General features: G+C 45.6%; 1 protein-coding gene across 1 annotated transcript in view; it reads right to left on the bottom strand.

Moving 5' to 3' along the window:
- Positions 1-21,552, bottom strand: part of TGFBR2 (transforming growth factor beta receptor 2) — an 88,449-nt gene extending 66,897 nt beyond the window's left edge. The window contains exon 1 of the mRNA XM_043885243.1: positions 21,330-21,552. Within this exon, the coding sequence (XP_043741178.1) occupies positions 21,330-21,423 (94 nt within the window). The 5' untranslated portion in view covers positions 21,424-21,552. The remainder of the gene's footprint in view (positions 1-21,329) is intronic.
- Between the last annotated feature and the right edge of the window lie 1,518 nt (positions 21,553-23,070).

The raw sequence follows: 23,070 nt of genomic DNA, 5'->3' as shown, positions 1-23,070 counted from the left end.
AGGGAAGCCCCCTCACCACCTTAAGTCTGATCTTCTTACCTACACCAGTGCTGGTGCAGTCTGGCTCCGTTTCTTATGGAGCACAATGTAAGATGTTTCTAAAAATGTAAAAAGAGAAGTAAATATGAAAGCAGGGAGGCGGTTGGGCGGGGGGAAAGGTGACAAGTGGCCTCTAGTTTTAGGGCATCTGAACCGGCTGTTGCCTCCGACCAAAATGTTCCTGCTCCAGACACCTGCCTTCTGCTCACAAGGATATGCCAATCATTGCTCTCTGCCCAGATCCTGAACTCACCATCCCTAACACAGCAGCAGAGTCCCGTCTGCTCACTGGTACACACGGACTTCGTGCTCCAGGCTGTGAACACTGCCTGGCACGCAGTAGCCCCCTTCTAGTTTTCCATTTCCCTTCCTTAGGTTCCAAGAGAAACCTTCTATCGTCATGATAAATTCTCCTTACTTGTAAAAAATTAATACATATTTTCTGGAGCAGGAATAAAAATATACTCACAGAGAAAACAGGACAAGAAAGACAAAAAGATGTATTGGACCCAGACATGGAGGTATGAACAGTTAAGGCAGAGTTTAGAGAAAATGAAAAGCTCAAGATCTGGTTGGTCAACATTAGCCATAATATAAAGAAGTTAGTACAGAAGTCAAAGAAGGATAAACAACAAGGTCTACTATATAGCACAGGGAACTGACTATGTTTAACATCCTGTGATAAACCAGAATGGAAAAGAATGTATATACAAGTATAACTGAGTCACTTTGCTATACAGCAGATATTAACACATTATAAATCAACCACACTTCAATAAAATTTAAAAAAAGAAGTCAAAGAGAGTTGACATTTCAATTTAAATTAACTAAAGTGAAATAGAATCAAATCTCCAGTTTCAAGCAGCAATAGCCACTTTCAAAAGGCTTAGTAGTCACATTTGGCCACTATAGATTTAGAGCATTTTTCATTACAGAAGAAAGGTCTATTGGACAACACAGATACAAAGAAATCCCCAAAGACCTGGGTTTCTCATCTTCCAAGGAGCTCTGAAACCAAACGCTCCAAGGGACATGGAAGGGGAAGCAGGACAGAAAGGAAAAGATGTCTCCCAGAAGAGATGTGCTGACTGGCAAAGGTGTCCTTGGAAATTAAAGCTCCATCTTGACTTCATAAGAAATGTGATTTGTACTAAATGTGTGTTAAATGACTGCCCGTGTGCAGTATTACAGCTGAGGGAGGGACAGAAGACAGTCAGGGACAAGGGCTAGAGTTCCAGAGTAAACCCACACGCTGTGAGTGGCAGCCGCAGAGGGTTCCAGAAGTGAGAAAACATGGACCGAACTAGATCTGCAAGAGGCTGGCGCCTGGGAGGACCCACGTCAGCTGGCGCCACTCTCAAGATACAAATCCCTCTGTCTAAGACAACACTCTGCTCACAAAGTAAGGCCCATCTGACTCCTAAGGTATCAAACAGTTCTTATTAAACCCCATCTCAATGACTGAGACCAAATGCAGAGTGAGGTGCACAGATCACATTTCCACTCAAAGCCCACATAAGCCTACAGCAAGGAAATGAACATTTCAAGAAAAATACTAGCCCTTTTTTTTTTTTTTTTTTCTCAAAGTCTTTACGAGGGCGTAAGTCACAGCATGCCAAAGAAGGGTGAGCTCCCAGAAGAACATAGCAGAAAGGTGACCAAGGCGGGGAGGGTTTATTCACCAGGGAAAATTCCAGTGCCCTCAGGGAAGTTTGAAGAGGAACCCAATGAAAAGCATTCCTTCAGGAAAAGTTTTCTCCCTGAGATTTTTACCTGCCTCTTTAACTTCTCTTTACCGGGTTTCTCAGGAGGAATATTTTACAGTCTCTGCCTTTCCCTGGGCAGAGATATTATGCATATTCTTCTCCTACAAGGCAGTACTGTTTGTTCAGTCCTTTAAAGATTAAAACAAACAAACAAAAAACCCCCTACACAGATAATAAAACAGGGCTAGCTGTATCCTCTTATAGCAAATTATAATTCAAGTGTTACTGCAGATGAGTATTTCCATAAACATCAGGATATCATGGGTCCAGGAAAGAGACAGACTCTAATTCCAAAAGACAGGAACGGAAAGGTGCAAATAATTCAGTCTGTCCCACTAAGAAATGACCTGATTGCCCTTCCTGGATGACTTGAGAACGGGAATTTTAAGGCAGTAACTGTCCTGTCCGATAAGGTAGCCATGTGGCTAGCTCTATGTACATGTGGATATGTCCATTTAAGCTAACTGAAATGAAATAACATTTGTAATTCAGTTCCTGAGCTGCAGCTGCTGCCTTCCAAGCCATCCGCATGTGGCTACTGGTTATCACAGAAGACAGCAAGCGCAGATGCTAGGGAAGGTCACCACTGCAGAAGGTTCCACCGAGCCCTGCTGCTCACCAAGATGGCTGCACGGCTTGTCTCCATGACGTCATGGAGACTATGAAGTAAAAAGCTCCCTGAGTACCACGTTTCTGGGCATCCTTCTCCACCTAGTGAATTTCTTGCAGAGGTTTATATATGTTGTCCACTCAACCCAGCCTCCCTGGGCACAGGCCCATTCAAATGGCATTAGGTAGAAGAAAAGGATTCCGCTCAGGTGCTCCTCAATTGAAAAGCTACATTCTTTAGATTTCTAAAAGTATGAAGCATACGTTTGAGGTACGTGTGGTGCAGACATGCCAGGAAAATATGAGTGAGACCTGGTAAAAGAAAGTGCTCGCTTGGAATGAATGAATCTGTGCCCTTGTTTTTCTCACACTGTATTTCAGAGGAGTCAGCAGGCTGTGAGTGATGTGAGGTCTACGTGGAACCTAAGGTAAGTGTTAGTCACTCAGGTGTGTCTAACTCTTTGTGACCCCATGGACTGTAGCCTGCCAGGCTCCTCTGTCCATGGGATATCCCAGGCAAGAATACTGGATGGTTGCCACTCCCTTCTCCAGGGGACCCTCCCGACCCAGGGAATGAAACCAAGTCTCCCGCATCACAGGCGGATTCTTTACAGCCTGAGCCACCAAGGGTAAGTGGGGATACTGAGGGCTCTGGGCCTCTTAAGAGCTTCCCCATATATCTTTGGAGGTGTAACAAAGAAAATGGTGTTTTAAAAAATTATGAAGTGTTTGGGGGAGAGAAGGATTGGGAGTCTGTGATGAGCAGAGGCAAACTAGTACATATAGGATGGATAAACAACAAGGTCCTACTGAACATGTGTGAGTGCTAAGTCGCTTCAGTCATGTCTCACTCTTTCTGACCCCATGGACTGTGGCTCGCCAGGTTCCTCTGTCCATGGGATTCTCCAGGCAAGAATACTGGAGTGGATTGCCATGCCCTCCTCCCGGGGATCTTTCTGACCCAGGAATCGAGCCCGCATTTCTTAAGTTTCCTGCTTTGGCAGGTGGGTTCTTTACCACTAGTGCCACCTAGCACAGGGCCACTATCCTGTGATAAACCCATAATGAAAAAGAATATATGTATGTGTATAACTGAATCATTCTGTTGTGCAGGAAAAATTAACATAAAATTGTAAAACAATTATACTTCAATTAAATTTAAAAAACTGTATGTAAAGCCATGAGACATGTATTTCACCATGGGGTCAGAAAGAAGGGTCCAGGAGCTAACTTGACATGCAGGGAGGTTGTGATGGGCTCCCCTGCCTTCTGCTCACTGCACACGCGTGACAGGGAAAGAAGAAAGGAGCCCGCCACCTGAACATCACACCCTCCTGCTCTTGCAATGGTTTGAGGGTGACACGCCCCTACTTATAATCTGCCAGTCACCAATTAGGCCAAAGGGTTTCCCCAGTGGCTCAGCAGTAATCCAACTGCCTATGTGGGTTTGATCCCGGGTAGGGAAGATCCCCTGGAAAAGGCATGGTAACCCACTCAGTGTATTCTTGCCTGGCAAATCTCATGGACAGAGGAGCTTTGCAGGCTATAGTCCATGAGGTCTCAAAAGAGTCCAACCTGAGTGATAAAGAATAACAACTAAGCCTAAAGGCCCTCATAATCTTCCTGCTCAAAAACCCCTTATCAGAAACCCTTTGATATATTCATTTCTTCTGCTTTCCTCACCCCAGGCCTTTCTACCTCCCCCCAAGATCTCCTGGCTGGGCCAAGGCATCACCACCTAGGAGGCCTGCCCTGGCCCCCCAGAGTTCAGTGCCTCTGCCAGCGGCTGGGAGGGTGACTGGGGCCAGGAGAACGGCTTCTCCGAGGAGGCCTGGTGTCCGCAGCAGGCTGAGGCCACCTTGGCTGTGGTCAGGCAGCTGGAAAACAGCCTCGGTGTGCTGGGCGGGCACACAGCACAGGCAGGCGTCTTCCCAGCTTGCCGTGTCCTTGGAGCAAGTGCACAAGTCTGACCCTGGCTGACGAGGGGACGGTGGTGCCCGTCAACCGTTTCCTCCTGTGGAAAAGTCATCAATCTCCAGCCCAATCCACAGCGTTCCGCCCCCTTGGGCCTTGACTTTTCACCACCTTTATGGTGACGTGGGCCTGTATTTACCCCACTCTGCAGATAAGTCTCCAGAAGTAAAGGGATTCGGATCCTCGTTCAGCTCTATAACAAAACCTTGCTTTTATTGGTTACACTGGATTTAAAGTCAGAAGATGTGAGATTTTGAAAATAAAAAATGGTACTTCTTTGCTGGGAGACCAAGTAAACCCCTTGGTCAAATTCTCCATTTGTAGCCCAGCTGGGTTAGGCTAAACGCGTGTTTCTCACTCTGGGTTCCACATGAGAGTCATCGGGGGATCTTTCAAAACAAAACTGATGCCAGGGCCTAAACCCAGGGCACATGAGTCAAACTTTTAGGGGTTTGGTTCAGGCATCTAAAAGGACCTTAGATAAACTAATGTGCAGCCAGAATTTTAAAAATAAATGCTGTTTGGGGAGGATTTATGCTATACAGAATGAAGAACTCAGCAGGGACAAACTTAAGGTGTAAGGGCAGGGGCATGGTCTCTAGACATAGGTGGCCAGGCACACCAGCCATCGGCCTGCTGTTAGGAAAACCAGGACTGCGTTCAAACTGAACTTTATTATAAATGTTTATATAGGTAGGGTCAAGTTCAACCTAAGCAATCTCCCTATGTGACTCAAGAAATCGTTTTAGGATGAAGCAGGGATCATAAACATAATGACCTCCAGGCACTTGTTTGCTATTGTACCAATTCCTTCCAGGAAGATCATTTTTAGATTAATTTTTAAGAGCAGATTTCACAAGTTCCTATCATTTAAAGGGTGGAAATCCTCTGCCAATCACGAAAGGGACAATAGGCCTAAAGGAAGGTCTGTTTGAAAAGTCTGAGGAGCAGGCTTCCTGAGAAAGCTGAATTTCTCAAGTGTTTTGACCCCCAAAAGGGAAAATGAATAGTGAGTTCAAGGAGACGAACGTGAGAAAGCGTATGTTCCTTTAGAGAAACTAGCAAAGAAGTTAACAAGATACACAGTTCCTTAGATCAGAGTTAACAGTTGTAGATAAACTCTTCCTTCAGAAAAATCACATAGTTAAGTAGACGAAATACAAAAAAAAAAAAAAAAAGTTAAGTTTTAAGTCAGTATGCTCCAAGATTGTAATTTCTGTTTCTAGTCTTCATGAAATTTTTCTTTTTCTATTTAAACAAACATATATTGAGCACATGTTTCTATTTAAACAAACATATTGAGCACCATCTATATGACAGATCCAAAAAAGGACCATTTCTAAAATGTTCACAATGTATTTTCCTTATTACATTTGCCTTAACAGGAATCAGTATGTAAAATGATACATTTTAAAGGATTATATAAAAGGCATTATTCCAGAGGATTTACTACAAGTCCCTTTACAGAAGAAAATGTATAAAGGTAATACTGAAATTTATTATAGTTGGAAGAGTCTCTCCAATTATGATACAAATTCACGAACCCAATCATTACATAAAGAAGCTCATCTGTTCTAGGAAACGTTCACTGAGGAGGAAGGATCAGACTCATCCGGGATCCTGGTATGGGAAATCATCCTGATGGACCTGCTCAGAGAGAAAGTGGTCGATGGGACAGATGGGGCGGCTTTTATGCACTTCCTTAACTGAAATACAGTAAAATAACAGCACAACCCAACTTCTCTTTTTATGAGCTCTCTGAACTATCCTTGTGTGCTGGCAGCCTGAATGGTGCTTCTGCCAACGAGGTCATTTCTTACCAAATCCTTTCAAAGTGTCATAATCACAGGTGCAGTCTTCACAGCTCCTCAAGGTATAATTTCTTTACTATCAAAGCAATGTGACTAAACCTTAGATGTCTAATGTTACTCATATTCTGCCAGCCCAAACAACTCTGTTTTTCCCTCCATCTTTTCCAGACATCTATCTTTAAGAAGATCTTCGAAGGGATCCCAGCAGTCATTGACCTCTGGGCCTTCCCACATAAAGACCCTCACGTTCCTGACCACGTCATGTACTCTGAAGCTCAAGGCAAGAGGAAACCTAGAGGACTAGGGCAACAGCCCCAGGCTCTGCAAATGGCAACATCTGTCTCCTGACAATGGTGACATAACCCTCAGAAAGTAGACCACATGGTGTTAAAAAGAGAAACTGTCCCCACAAGAAAAGGGGAAAGAGAAAAATGACTCACAACACAGTCTGAACTCCAGTAAGACTGGTGGACAAAACCCTCAGAAAAACATCTGGCAGGAGGGAATGTTCCAGTCCTAAACCCGGCTTCTCAGGTTTAAGGCAAAAAAACGAGGCCTCTGACACCAACCCTCCCATTCCCTTTTCTACAATTTAGTTATGGAGACAGAAAAACATGATGGGACCAGAGTTCTGGTCTTATATTTAATTAGAAATGAAGCAGCGAGGGAGTATAATGACTAAAACTGATGAAAGACAAACGATACTCGACGATGCCTCTGGGGGTTTCATCTTTCTAGGCTTCCATTTCTACGTCTGTGAAATGGGATAAGTAGACCCATCTTGGAGGATTGTCTCCAAGGTTACATGTGATGGGCAAAGCAAAGTGTTTTACAGATAACAAAGTATTCTGTGAACATACGGGATGATTAAAACACCATTATAATCAGACATGGTCAATACATTTTCTTCAAAGTTATCTGACTAGACTCTTTCCACTGGTCCCCTCTCCCCAGTTCGTCTCAATGGTAGTGCGTGTACATGCGTGCTCAGTCCTGTCCGACTCTTTGTGACCCTATGGGCTGTAGCCCGCCAGGCTCCTCTGTCCATGAATTATCCAGGCAAGAATACTGGAGTGGGTTGCCATTTTCTTGAAGTTATTCAAATCACTTCTCTTTTCTGTTTCCCTGGCACTAGTTTTCCCATCTGCCTGGACAAGTAAGCAAAGGACTGTTTTCACAACATTTGCTGTGCTTTAAACTTTCATTTAAAACAGCTATTTTAACAATGAAAGACATTGTATATGCTCCCAAGAGATATGCACACAGAGGGTGGTGGGCAGAAATGCTCACTGAAATCAGGTCCTTCCCCTGTGGCCCTGCTCGCTGCTGATAAAAGGCGAACGAGCCCATCGTGTCCTGAGGTTTGTGTGACTGCTGTCAACCGGCACAATCCTCAATTCCCCATGGCCTCATGCTTCTCTTATAGCTTCAAGACACTGCATCTGAGACCGCACGAGGGCCACGTCTGCTTCCGTGGGCTGTCTCTGTAACCGGGAAGATGATTTAAGAAAAGTGACTCGGGACCAATTTGACTTTGCCAAGATTTTTCAGGGGCTTCCTCCAAAAACTTTTAGGAATATAAATTATTTTAGAGTACAGGTCATCAGCAAAACAGTCCATTGTATCAGAGGTCAGGAATTGTTTGAGGCTTCCTTTTCCAGAACTTAAGGCTAGATGTATAAATAAAGACATACAGAGAAGAACAAAACTGCTTTGACTGGCAGAACGTGAGTGACACAGACAACTAACATTTAGTCCATTGTTTTTACATAAAAGAAGGCATCCCTTGAGAAGCAAAGCCAATAGGCTTAGAGCAGAGGGGCTTCAAGGTTCAAGTTCACTGGCGCTCTAACACTCATTCAAGAAGTAACCACTGCACTGTTAGGAAACCAGATTCCGTCCTGGGCCCCAAAGACACGAGAGGCCTCTAATTCAAAAACTGGTAATGCGACATACTCTGATTTTGACAAACTGCTTTGCAAAGTGTTTAATAAACAGAAGTGAGTCTATAATTGCCACAAACATCCCCACATTTTGGAATATTCATGTTTTCAACAGTTTTGAAAGCTCACCAACGGCACATCAAGTTAAAAGCATTCTCTGTCTAGTAAGTGCCACAGAAACATTAAGATGCAAATTCCTTATTTCACCTCCTTTCCCCCCATCAATAGAGCAGGCGGGGCTAGCTTGCTAGTCCATGTCTATGTTATTTTATGAAGTCTACTCCAGAATTCCCGCAGAGGAGGGCTGAGGGGTGATGACTCAGCTGGAAAGGAGGGGAGATGTGTCTGGAAGCTGTGCTGGCCCAGGAGGCACCCCAGCAAGGGAGCGTGGACACAGGGGCTGTGGAGAGCATGGTGATGGCGGGGCTGGGGCCTTCCGGGCCTTCTCTGGAGACCCATCCCTGTTAAGTGCCCACCTAAGGCAGCCTTTCCACCTGTCTCCTACCCATGAGCTATTTCCACAGGACTTTTCCAAACTTGCCAAAAGGAGTCCCTTGCAGACGGGATGTTTTCCATCGGGCAGGTAGGATGATGTCTTCAGCAGCTCTCCACCGGCCCCCTACCCCAGCATTCAACAGCCCCTTCTCCAACCATCCCAACACAGGAAATAACCTATGAGTCAGAAAATGAAAGGCAGAACTGGCAAAAAAAAAAAAAAAACACAACTGCCCTAAGTCGTCAGATGGTATGATTTACTTTGACTTTTTCTGGCCTCTGCAGTCATGGCACGTTGGGCCCTCGACAAAAGATGCACACAAGAAGATAAATGAATCAAAGGCGGGCTGTGATGGGGTGGAAAAACAACAGCCCTCCCCGCCCACAGAGTGCAGCTCCCCCGAATTCACAGAAACTACAGGCTGAACACACAGGAAACCTCTGCTGTCAAGAGCCACTTACACAAATCAGGATGCTAGATTTCCCACAAGCCCGTGGCGCTCTCAATACCCCCACAGGTGGCTATAAATAACCTGCCCTGGAGGACACACCTGGGGAGAGCAGGCGGTCTAGCAAAAAATTAACTCTTGTCAACCCCCACCGCCCCCCCATGTTGGATTTATGAGCAGTGTCCCTGGCCTTTAGAAGTAATGAGTTTCAAACCCAACAATCTTTTCAGTGACAATGCACGCTGAGCACCAGGGACAGATGGCTCTCCCTCAGAGGGCTTTCCTTCTAGGACGGGATTTAAAACACACACACATCCAGCCACAGGGAGCTTCCCTCCAGGGCTGCCCCAGAGGAAGCCAGGCCTGACAGAGAGACTGTGAAGGAAAAACAGGACAAATCTGACTGCAGATGTGGCAGGAGAAGTGGGGTTTGGCCAGGCGTTGTTTCAAAGGAACAGAGGTATTGCAGGGTGTGAGGAGAGACCGGGAAAACTGTGGAGCAGCAGTCGCAGATTAGAGAAGCTGAGGGAAACCAGGGCCTCAGGATGCGAGAGGGCAGAACGGGGGCTGAGGGAGAGGCTGGTCCCATCCAGGCCTGCGGTCATCTAACTGATGCTGGGTCCTGTCTGTGCATCCGAGGACCAGGGATGCACCCAGACCTCAGGAAGGAAGCGAGGGCCTTGCAGTCACCTGGGGTCCATGGAGAGGATCCACGGACAGCTTTCCAGCAGGTCACTGGTCAACCTGACAGCCGAGGGAGAGTTAACTTATGGGATACACGCTGTGTACTGAAGGGACGAGGGGTGTCCATGGGCAGAAACCAATGAGAAGAGCCTTACAGATGACAGAAAACAGGAGTTCAGTCTTGCACCGTGGTAGCATAATTTAAGAGCAAAAATGCATTTCTTGTAACTAGGTAATTGTCATAAATAGTGTCGGATTAATCAAGAGTGTCAGAGGCTTCTCAGGTGGCAATAGTGGTAAAGAATCCGCCTACCAATGCAGGACCCCTGGGTCAGGAAGATCCTCTGGAGTAGGAAGTGGCAACCCACTACAGTATTCTTGCCTGGGATGGACAGATGGTCCTGGAGGGCTACAGTCCATGGGGCCAAAAAGACTTGGATGCGATTGAGTCGCGCGCGCGCACGCACACACACACACACACACACACACACACACACACACACACACACACACACACACACACACACACACACACACACACACACACACGAGAATCTATTTGAAAGTTACTCTGATAGTAAGTTGCGATCTGATGGAAAAGAAGCAACATGAGACAAGGCTGCAATGGAAAGTTTTTTATACGTTTTGTTTGTTTTTGCCAAGGAAGATGTCAAAAGAAAAAAAAAAGTCAGAAAATAAAATTATTTGGAAAAATCAAAAAGAGTTGTTATGAGAATGAGTTGTTTCAACTGACAGGGAGCCACAACTATTGGAAGATAAAAGCTGCTGAGGTGCAAACATTGCCTTCTGTTGAGTAAAATACAGAAGCTCATCAATGAAGAAGCCAGTCATAGGGCTCTCAGAACAGTCTAAAATTAATGTTGAGGGATTCAAGAAAAATGGAATCCTCCCTGAGCATTGACCAAAAACATTTCTCAAGACAATAGATTTTTTTCCCATATTGAAAAGTAGAACCACTTCCTGAGAAACCTGATATTAATTAATTTATTGGAAACATACTTTATATACAAGGGAGTGCAACATATTTTAAGACATGCCAGCATATCTTAATTACATTAATTAACACATTAATAATCAATCAATACATTAATTAATACATTAAGCTCCTGACTTAATTACAGCCTACAAATGTCAAGGAGTTTTGCGATTAAATACCTAAAGAGTAAACATGATGAATGCTGAGTTTAGCAGAGAAAAGGATCCCTAGGAGTGACACTTGGTGGTCTTGGGACAGTCCGTGGAGGAAACAGGCATGAAAGATGCTCTGGGTAAAGTGCAAGTGAAAGTTGCTCAGTCGTGTCTGACTCTTTGCGACCCCATGGACTATATAGTCCATGAAATTCTCCAGGCCAGAATATTGGCCATTCCCTTCTCCGGGGATTTTCCCAGCCCAGGGATTGAACCCAGGTCTCCTGCATTGCAGGCGGATTCCTTACCAGCTGAGCCACCACAGAAGCCCAAAAGACATGGGTTAAAACCTTCTCAATTAATTGACTTGCTTTCAGCATTTTCTTTCCTGCTAGCCTTAGAGCATTACTTACCCTTGGTTAAAACGGGCCCTGTGGTTGAGGATGAGTCAAAACACCCTCATAAAATGGGCAGCTACCCTTCCTTGAATTCTTCCTTCTTTTCCTCAGTGACAGAAAAAAGTCTGCAGACAAACTGAAATCTCTGTAGATCACTTGATACTCCTGTGGAAAGGTTTCCACAGTATGACGACAGTGCTTCTCACACTTTAATGTACACATACATGAATCACCCAGAGATCTCGTTAAAATGCAGAACCAGATTTGAGGCAGTAGGTCTGGGTAGGGGTCGAACATTTGCATTTCCCATAAACCCTCAGTGATGCAGATTCTGCTGGCAGCTGGACCGCCCTTTGCGTAGCAAAGTACTGGAGCATCTTTCGTTGTTGTTAGCAGGGGGTGATAGAAAGGCATCATTTCTGAGCTCAGGAATTTGGCCTCATGGCACACTTCAGGTCATGAAAGGTAGATGTGGAAAGGGAAATGAGGCTCCTGGAGAGTGAGAAAGGAGAGCCAGCAGGACTGCAGGGAGAGGGGACGGAAAACAGAAGAGGACCACAGACGAAAAGGCTGGCCGGCCCGCTGTGCATTACAGCGAGTAAGCAGTGATGAGAGAGATTAGAAGAGAAGAGTGCCCAGGGTGGGTTCTGAGGGTTAGAGATTATTTTAAAACAACGGACTTCAAGGGATTCCAGAACAGGGAATACAAAGTGTTACTACTGGTGGTTTTTGTTTTTGTTTTTCCCTTTTCACATATTTGAAGGCACATTTTATCATATGGTCTTTCTTTTTTTGCTCAATACTATGGGTTTGAGAGACTAAAACATACATGTGAACTGTGATAACAAGACAGTCATCCAAAGCAACAATCAGAAGATTCCTCCGCTGCTGACTATACAGAAATGCAATTACAGGACTCAAAGCTACTCCCCTGCTGAAAAGAGTAGCTGAAAACTGCCCAGATGGAGCAAATTCTGTCTTTTCTGAGAATGTTTTGAGAAAAGAGATGGAGAAATTTTTGAAAAGCAAGACAAGACTAGTTATATTCAGACAAGTTTCCATTCTTTTCCCCCAAAAGACAGATGCTCCTTCAGGGTTCTCTTTTCCTAGATGTAGAGAAGCATTTCCTAACTCTCTACCTTAGGAAAACTATTCACAGACCTTCTTACCAACTCAGAGGAAGGGGAGGATGCCAACACTGTAATTAACCAGAGGGAAATGGTGTTCCCACCCGAACCCAGGCCGCCTTTCTCTGGCCAGGAGGAGAAAGCGGGAGTTGCAGGAAACATGCTCTTTACTGAGGATGTCTGCACAGGCACTTGCACTAGGAGATTTCCAAAATAACCGTGGTGTGTTTCTTTTTTTAATAGCATCCATTCCCAACAAACTCCAACTGGATGTCTGTGGTATTTGTCTGTTCCAATCTGGGATGACTTTCAATAGTTTTCTATTTTGATTAGTTAATGATCATGTTTTCTAAGTCAACATCGATGATTTCCTTTACTAACACCCAGCTTTTTCAGGACAGAAAAAGCTGCAAATCTTACCCAGTTCAATACTTGTCACTATACATTGAAGAAAAAGGAGACCCATGGAGTCCAAAGAAGGTAACCAGGCCCCTAGACACCTTGACGGCCAGTATGACGGGGTTTAATCTTCATCAGCTGTCTCCTAGGCAGAGACTTAATCTCAAAACCATGGGTCAAAGCAGGGTTAGATCATTCAAGATCAAGGCTTTGTGATAATTACATATTTACAACTTCTTTTTCTACTTGGCATGGGGCCTCTAAACTAGGAAAATGATGAAGACCTTAGGGAAAAGAAGTTTTGGTCTGGTGATGTAACAATGCAGACTTCAGGGTATTTATATGGAGTTGGGGGTGGGGAACATTTAAAATTTATTTTCTAAGTCAACAAGCAAACCCTACCATTAAGCTGAAGTTTATCAATTTTAAGGGCGGGCACTCTTTAAGAAAAAGAATACAAACATTAAGAACAGAAATTTAGGTATAAAAGTGAGTATTTAGAATTTAGAGTGGCATCTTACAAATTCCAAACTTTGAGACGCTGCAGATGCCACAAGTATGAAATTTAAAAGAAAACAAATTAACTGCCTGATATGCCTCTCAGATCCATGCTACTACAGTTTTTGGTTGCACTGTCTTTATCTCTTCCAATGGTATTTCACAATATCTCTTTAGAGAAAATTTAAAATAACTCTGTATTTCTTCTAGAATTGTTAACCATAATTTGTAATTTATTCTTCTTTTCCCCTTCTTTCTGGATGCACTGTATGGCATGTGGGATCCTAGTTCCCCAACAGGGATTGAACCCACATCCCCTGCAGCAGAAGTATGGAGTCTTAACCACTGGACTACCGGGGAGGTCCCTGAAATTTTTTAATTTATTCTTAAATAACCTGGAAGTATTTATGTAAGTAGTATCATATGAATGTGTTGAGATGCCTCTAAATTTGGGAAAGCCTCTGTATCAAGTTTCTTCTACAGATGAGCTGTAATTTTCAGGGCATTGCAAGATGTCTTAAATATTCTTTACCTTGACGACACTTGTTAACCGTATTGCTAGGGTCCCTCCTAGAGCAAGAAGACAGGCCTGTACCAGGGAGAAGCCTTGAGGTTAAGTTCTATCCACATCATGGTAAAACCACCTTGGCACACCATATATATCTCCCACCTACTTATACATCCTTGAATTCATCCTTGAATTTCCCCAGTTCTTCCAAATAAAGTGCCTGATTTGCTCAGAATACTTAAACTCTTTGATGGCCATGATTCAGCCAGGGCTATTTCATCTGACATGTATATTTCATTTTCCCATTAAGGTCACAAGATGGGCCTAATGTCTGACTACCTGGTGTATGGATTAAACATTCTTTTATTTAAAGAAATTAAATGGGATAACATATAAAAAAGGCCAAAGCATTAGAAAAATGTTGGCTATCACCATTATTTCTCTGAACCCCCAGAGTCTCCCAGAACCCAGGCTATAACGGAGAAGTGGTCTGTATCAATTGAGGTGGCCTGTCCAATACAGCATAACACTTAGGGTCTAGGTACCCAAACCCGACCATCTTGGGTTCAACCCCAGACTAACCATTTGCTAACTGAGTGGCCTTAATTAATTTCCCTGATCTCTAGAAGACTTACTACGAGCACTATAAAGTTGACCTGCCTGGAGGTTACATAACACACACGAAGTGCTCAGTGTGGTCCAATCAGTGTAACTAAAATCATCACATTATCAGGACACCTGTCCACAAAATCTCTCACAGGAAGCTTCCTCAGGACGAAACACCACCGCGGGGGCCTGAGCCACCGTCAGCTACTTTAGCAAAGTCCTGCAGAGTTCAGGACAAGCAGCAGTCATCCACAAAGCAGCGGAGTGAGCTTCCTGCCACAGCTAATGAGTCCACCACAATTTGCACCTTTAACAGAAAAAGTGGAAAATCTCGATAATACACACGTGACTCCCTATTTTCCTTCAAAGACACTCATGTTGATTCTGCGAAGCTACCAGCTCCCCAAAATGCACAGTTTTGACAAAAATACCTTGTACAGTATCCTAAGGGCTTTTTATTTCTTTATACTGTACTGATATTCCTGTTTCCTTAAAAAGGCTTGAGAAGGCCACAGATCACTCAAATAAAATATTTACAATAGGAGAAGAAAACATGCAGATAAGCTGCACCGTGCCTCATGTTCCCAATACCAAGAGGAAACGCAAGCAAGACACTGGGGAATCTTAAAGAAGCTGTGTAACTGAAATCCCGGCTAGGACAAGTCAAACGAATACAGCTTAAGTTTCCTGCAGGAAAAGACAAGCCATGGAAAACTGAATTTCCTCAAGGAGATACAATACTATGATTACAGCCAAACTCTTAGCCTTTTCACTAATGAGCAATCTCTTTACTCCAGGGAAAATACGATACAATCAACAACGACTAGTTTTGTACCTAACACCTCAGCAAAGGCATGTGGTTGGTACAGATCCACCCCGGCATCGGAACACCCAGGGCGGCAGCATACAAGTGGTGGCCCACAGATCACAGGTCAGAATACTCAAAGTTACAGATCACACTAACCAACTGTTCAATAAAACAGGTCTGATCCTTCTGCCTCAACTGACAAATGCACCTTCATAACGTCTTAGAGAAGACCAAGTTCAACTCTCCAACTCTTGACCTGCTCAGAGTCCAGCCCTGGAAATGGGGAAACACCGTCCCAGACCCAGACAATGAACCACCTTCCTCTTTCCACTGGCTGCTCCATCCAGAACCAAGAGAGGCCTTGTGACACGTAAAACTCCCCAGTTTTAACGCTCACACTCCCTACACCCCATATATACACAGCTGTGCCTGCGCCAGCCCTCAGGCCCACAGACCAGTGGCTACAAGGGCCCACAGGAGGACGGCCCCAAGGTCCACACAGGCTGTACAAGATGTCCACAGCCATCCGAGGGCATATTCTGGGTTGCCAGACACCTGAAACTGATCTACAAAGGGGAGACTCTGAGGACTCCCCTGGGGGTCCAGAAGTTAAGAATCCAACTTCCAGTGCAGGGGATGGGTTCGATCCCTGCTGAGGGAACTAAAATCCCACATGACGTGGAGCAACAAAGCCCACAGGCCACAGTTAGGGAGGCTGTGTGTCGCAATGGAAGATCCCACGTGATGCAACGAAGATCCTGCGTGCAGCAACTAAGACTCAAGGCAGCCAACTAAATAAATGAATATTTTTTAAAAATAAAAAGGGGAGACTTTGGACTCACAGGCCATGGACAGGGGCCTGACCAGAGAAGAATAAAAGCAGTGCCCTCTAAATTCCAGGGCAGAGGCTCCTGTTGTCTGTTTACTAGGCCTATATTTTAACTAAGCAGAAAAATTTGGGCGGGGGGGGGGGGCAGTGGGGGGGCGAATATCTTATTGGAAAAGAGCAAAAATAAATAAAATAAAGAACTGCATAAAATAAAGGGCAGGCAACTTTCCCCAGATACGATCTCACCATCCCACACACTTGTCCCAAGATAAGTCCATTCTAATGATCTATAGCTTCAGCCCCAGGAACAGACCTAGGGAACCCTGAAAAAGCTGAGCAGGAAATCCTAAGTCGACCACAGGCAAGGAGGCAGTTGAGTGCCAAGACTGAAAACGCTGATTACGGCAAGTAAAAGAGAGATCCTTTCGGGAGGCAAAGAATATCAACTGCTTACAAGTTTTCCAATGAGTGAGACACCAAAAATCAAATCATCCCCCTTTATGATCCTGGATGAATCCTACTCCTCCCGCCCACTCCAGCAGCTGTTGGAGGTCTGTACACAGATGCTGGTCCTGCATGCCTGGAATCTAGGGTTGGCAGAGCACATCTTGAGAAACAAGTCCACATCCAGCTGCTGTCAGTGGTCAAGGGACGGGTCCCCGCAGGGTGTCCCACCACTCAGATGCTATTATTAGGAATGGCCGAGTTTCCCTGGGCAAAGAGACTCTCCCTATCTTGATTTTCTATAGTTTACAATTTTCTATAGTTACAATGACAATCAGGAAGAAGGCAGATCACAGGAGCAAAGCGAATCATATCTCTGGGGCACTGAATGGACATTAGATGGTAAATTCCCCTTCCCTGTGACAACCCTTGACTCACTCCAAACCTTCCATCTCCACACACATCCACACAGATACACCGAGGAGAAGGGCCGAGCAGAATACAAGGAAGGCGAGATTAGAAAATACACACACACACACACACACACACAGAGGCAAACTTCAAGTGGCCTTGTACAGACGCCACCTTCCCCATTTACAAAATAAAGATAATGAAACTCATCTTCCCCATTTTTTCTGAGGATTAAACTGGATAGTAATGTCAAGCCACTGGCTCAGAGCAGGTTCTCAAATGTTACTTCTCCCTTTTCCTTACTTGTCCTTGAGATGAGCCAGAGTGCCTGCTTGGCTTCCCAAACCCCCTAACATGCCAGGCAAGAAGGACCATCATCGTTGTCCCACCTTAGTCAGAAGCCACAAGTGCATACAGAGCAAAATATTACGAGGGAAAGAAGGAGTGTGAAACACATGGTGAGCATTCCTGCTGCTAATGCCTATCTGTTAAATCACTTCTACTGAAAATCATGAGTTATTCTGGAATGCTGTACCAACGGCCCCAAAGGGCAGGACCCAACAAGGTGAGAGAGTTATGTTTTTCTGTGGAAATTGGCTAAATAATGCCATGCTGCAGCCAGGAAGGACATTTCCTCCACACCCTATTTTAAACTGTTTTGGTGGTTTGCATCAGACCTAAATAATAGCGACACTGCTCGTCTGCAGACAGCAGCTGCCCCAGGGCCGCACTTCCCTTAGACAAACTCTGCTTCACTGCTTAAAAACCCAAACAGAAGACCCTGATGAAAAAAGAAACTTCAAAGCTAAATTTAGATTTCTGCACTTCATTTTTAACGAAAGTCTCCTTTCGACAATTTTCTAGAAAAAAAAGGGGAGGGAGGGAATGGATTTGTATTTCCAGTATTCACTGGAAACTATCTTTGGGAGAAACTTTGAAAAAGTTTTGCAATGGCTTTGAATGCCCTACACAAATTCAACCGAACAGCTAAAGAGGCTGGATGAAAACTTCTCGCAGCTTTCCACCATGTTTGTCAGAAGTTAAAAGCAGCTTTTCCAAGAGATCATCAGAATAAAAGGACCAATGACACAGTATAAAACAGCAAAATTGCCTATGGAGGTCAGAGCCAAACTATTCTCACTAAAAGTAAAGACCTGACCATTCAGACCAAACACCCAATAAACAGTGACTGCCTGGGTGCGAACATGCCCCTGCCTCCTGGAGGATGAAGTGGAGGCTCAGGGCAGCGTCTCCTGGGTGCTAGGTGATGCGCCAGGTGTTACTGGAGACCCTGGAGACAGAAAAACAAGTAAGACAAATCCACTGCCTTTGAGAGAGTCCCATAGAGAATTCTGCCTTACTACTGTTACCAGAGAGGCCTGCCCCCTGGAGGGAAACTTTCACTCCAGCCAGGGCACTGAAAGCAGGTTTGCTTAAGAAGATAACCCTTGAGGTAAGTCTTAAAAGATGACTGTAAATTAGCCAAGGCAACAGGAGTTCCAGACAGCAGCTTGAACAAAAGTGAGGTGACCCAGCTGAGGGCCTGGAACAAGGCAGGCACAGAAAAGAACGGATCAATGAAAAACCTATGTTCAGAGGGACAGTGGAGAGAATGGAAGGAAACACTCAACAAAGTGGGCTTCTGACAAAGGGGTCCATAATGCCTCCCAGCACCCAGGGTTAAAATGTGAATCCTTCTCTGGGTCTCAACACACTCCTATATCTTAGACTCAACAGAGGCAAAGACCAGGCCTGTCTTATTCACTCAAGATGCTGTTTCCAGGTCTGAGCCACCTGCCTGGCACAAAATGATATTATAAACACTGTTAAGAAGGAAGAATGGGTAATGGACATTTTCTGCAACAGCACCAATGAAGTGTCATTCTTAATTGGAAAAATAAGGTTTAAAAAATTTTTTTAAGTTGTGTTGATAATGGAAATGGGGACCATGTAGCAGGTATGCTGGTTCTACAGACAGCAATATTTCAAGGTGGGGTGCTACCTTGAAAAAAAGACCAAGAATCCAAAACATGATGAGTATCTTATAAAAACCGTAACTGCTTTAAAATAAGATGTCATTAATCCAAGTGGCCTAGAGGTAAGAAATGTACTTTCTGGGAACAAAAGCAAATAGATCAAATTCTAGGCCTAGTGGTTTCCAGAACACTGACAAAATCAGCAGTGATTTGGGAAAAGAAATTTATCTGTACTGACATTTTCATCAACACTGAGTCCTCAACCAGGATCTCCTGTTAGGTATTTGAAAAGTAGAAGTTATATTTTTCAGATCTGAAGAGTCTTCAGACATTTACAGTTCTCCCCCAAAGAGCAATTACTTAATTTGAGGCATTTAGGATAAGTCAAAAACAAAAACTAAGATACCTTTAAGTATATATCTTAGTGAAGTTTGTCCGTATACTGAAATCCTTGGCTCACCTGTCAATATCCTAAACATAAGATGGATTTTTTTTTTAAGTAACTGAAGAGAAAGCTATAAAAAAAAATCTTATTTCTTCCCTTACTATGCATTAAGATATTTTGAAAAATGTCACTACAGGTTACTAATTATGTTAGGAAAATCCTGAAACCACTGACTTCCATGGAAAATTAAATACAAGTGGAATTAGGTTTCCTATCTTGATTACAGCTACCTTTGACCTTTAACTATCTTCAAAAATGTAACTTCAAATGAATACCAGTTACAAGGGGTAAGCCATTTTGTGGCTTTAATTCCATAAAAATATGAAATCTGTGGGTTTGGTAATACTGTTTAAAAGCCCAAATAAAAAGCCAGTTGGCTTTGAAGCTAATTGTTTAAAAGTGTGTATGTAGATGAACTGAGACTGACTCATGAACTACTGAGTCTGGAATTTGCAAATCATAAATCTGATCCTTGTAAACAAATCCGAACAGAATGGGGCCCACTAATTTCCTTCTTTCATAAACTGAAACAAAAGTTTTAATGATTTTTAATGCAAACTGAAAACTAAGGGTACCATTTAAAATATCAGCAAAATATCACGTGGTGTTTTAAGAGTCCGGGGTATATCAGAGAGTCAAACATTCTGGTACTGCAGTGTAAGAAAGCATCCAAGAATCAAACAGTGGAATGTTAGCAAACTGTAGAACTCAAATTTGTGTTAGGATCTTTTTGTTTACAACACTGCTTCTTGCTCATTCTATTAAAAACTCCCATCTCCATGCCACCTTCAGCATAAAACATAATTGTTAAAAGTTGTCAATCCACTTCAAGTACTATGGAATGTCCTGAGTAGAAACTCCTCCACATTTCTTCCAGACAAAACCAAAAGGGGTCTGCCTCTGGCCCTTGGTAAACAGAATGTGTCCTCAAGAGTGAAGGGGGCTGTCTGTCTGATCCTCTACATTTCATCCCTAATCCATGAAGGGCATCTCCAAGTCATCAAAAGGAGAGAGACATAAGATGATAAAGATGAAGGGAACCAAAATGATCCAAACCTAACCACGTCCTTTCACAGATGAGGAGACTGAGGCCCATGAAGGTGCAAAGACTCTGGGTCTGTTACCAGATCCCAGATGCATATACTCAGTTCTGTAGCTAAGGGTTGCAAAATTTCTAACTGTCGAGGTCTCAGGGGTTGGATACTTTCCATAACAAATCCTTAAGAGCGCAATTTCTGCATTTTTCTCCCCTCAAAACCCTCTAGACATCAAGATCAGGTGGGCAGGGGGATTTAAGACTTTAACTCCTCTGTTTCCACCAAACCACTGCAGAGAGCTTTCAAGCCCGGAAGGCGGGGCTGTCCTGCTCCAGGCAACATCTCAGGCACCCAGCACCTAGCAGGCACTCAGTAAACACTCCGCCTTCCACCTGACAAGCCCCCCTCTGGCCTCATCCATGCCTACCCCAAGTGGAACCAGACAACTTTCCTTTGGCAATCGTTCTCTTCCTCGAAACTTTGCTAAAGTTACTCCGGGCCAAGAAGCCCGGTCCGGGGGCATGTGACCCTGAGAAGGGGCAGAGAATGGGGGTCCCTGCCCTTTCCGGGTGCTGGGCCATCCCAGGCCCGGACCAGGTGTGCCCGCCGCTCACTCCGAGGCCCGCCGCGTCCTGCCTCCGCCGATCACCAACTTCTCAAACTTCCCTTTCCGGGGGTGGGGGCGGCCCGGGACGCAGCGCCCTTCCTGCCCGCACAAAGGGGACCGGGCGCCCCGCGCGCCCCCCGCCGAAGCTACTTTCCTGGCCTTTGGAAAGAAAAGCCCACCCGTCCCAGCACAAGGCACCGGGGCACAGGGACCCAGGCCACGTCCCGGCTTCCGCCCGCCTCCCAGGCCGACTGTCAAGCGCAGCCCGGCGGGGACCCGGGGACCCCGGCGCCAAGCCCAGGAGGGGAGCCACTCACCCGACTTGGGAACGTGCGGCGGGATCGTGCTGGCGATGCGCGTCCACAGGACGACGTGCAGCGGCCACAGGCCCCCGAGCAGCCCCCGGCCCATGGCAGCCCCCGCCGCTCCTCATAGACCGGCCCGAGCGCGTACGCCGCGCCTCCGCGCCCTCCGGCCCCGCGCCGGGCGCCCAGCGGCGGTGCGGCCAGATGTGGCGCCGCGGGCCGCGGGGAGGGTGGCGGCGGGCGAGGCGCGGGGGGCCCCGGCGGCCGAGGGGAGCGGAGCTGGAGGCCGGCCCGGCCGCGCGCGCGGAGTGTCGTCGGGCCCGGCGTGCGAGTGACTCACGACTTCGCCCGGGCTCCGCGGGGGAAACAGGAAACTCCTCGCCAACAGCTGGGCAGGACCTCTCGCCGCCCGGAGCCTGCTCCCCGGCTCGGCTCCCGGCCCTCGCCCTCCCTCGCAGCTGCCAATCACGGCCCCGGGACCGGCCCCTCCGGGGCTTTGGCAAACTTTCAGCGGCCCCTCGCTGCCCTCCACGTTCCCCACTCCGAGGACTGCTGAGCAATAAGTGCACAACTTCCAGAAAGTCACTGAACGCAGGGTGTATGTGCACTCTCCAGGGCACCCCCAACCAGCATCCTCCCACTTCCCTACAACCCTCTCCGGGCTGCTCCTAAGTGCCTCAGAGCGGGGTTTTCAAACTTCAAGTGGCTACCCAAAAGTAGATGCTGAAATCCGAGTTGTTAGCACAGTTTTTTCCCCCCAATAAAGTAGTATTTCCTCATTAGACTGTTGTTTCAATTAATTGTGTTTGCCTACACCATCACATTGTAAAACGTTTATCTTACTGCAGGTGGAAAACTCCAATGTGCCCACGGACCCCCTGAAAATCGTGTTAAAAGGTGGCTTCTGCTTCAGCCTGTCTTAAGAGGCAGTGTTTCTGATGTGCTCTTGGGTGATGCCTCTCTGTTGGAATCGCCTGTTTCTGGGAGTGACTCAGTGAGCGATTACTAATACAAACCACCACAGAGTGATAATTGTAACGGGAAATGTTATCTTCAGAATGTATGGGGTAAGGCAGAAAGTGTGAGAGTAAAAGTGGCCTGGGGTCAACTAAGTGCCCGGGCTTGCCTTCCAGCTCTGTGATAGGACAGGACCCTGGGCCCTTCCCTGCAGAAGGGGACATGGGTGAGAGCGGAACAGGATGAACTTCCAACTTCCCCATCTCGGTCAGGTGACCAGGTTTGCCCCCAAACACCCCTGGTGTATATTTGCTTCAAAGTTGAATTATTAACAGGCCCCCCTTCTATCTCCCATGTGTCCTGGTTAGATTATGACTCATATGCTCACCCTACTTCTAGCCCTGAAAGACTTAGATTCAGTACAGCCCTCTGGGCAGGAGATCTTCCAGCAGGTTACACAATAAAACGCTTTTATCTGAGAGAAAGCTTGTTTGCTGAGGCAGGTGGCCAGCCTTGCTGGGAATAAAGGCAACTAGCTCTCCCTGGAAACCCAACCCTGCCATCTTCCCTGTCAATCTCAGAGTTCTTTTGCGTGATCCTGGAACAAACTTAAGTCTTGTCACCACTGCTCCACCCAGCATGGAAGCTGCTTCTGCATGCATCTTCTGGAAAAGACCACTTCCTAGCTCTAGAATTTAGGATGCAGGAAGTGGGATGAAATCAGCAGGGCTGGGCATCTTCCTTCCCACCAACAGCCTTGCCAAAGCCCCTCGAGTAATGGGGGAAAGTTGAGTTC

The sequence above is a fragment of the Cervus elaphus genome, chromosome 24 (assembly GCF_910594005.1).
Source record: "Cervus elaphus chromosome 24, mCerEla1.1, whole genome shotgun sequence".
Lineage (NCBI taxonomy): Eukaryota > Metazoa > Chordata > Mammalia > Artiodactyla > Cervidae > Cervus > Cervus elaphus.
Note: the sequence above shows the minus strand (reverse complement) of the source record. Positions and strands in the feature narration are given on the sequence as shown.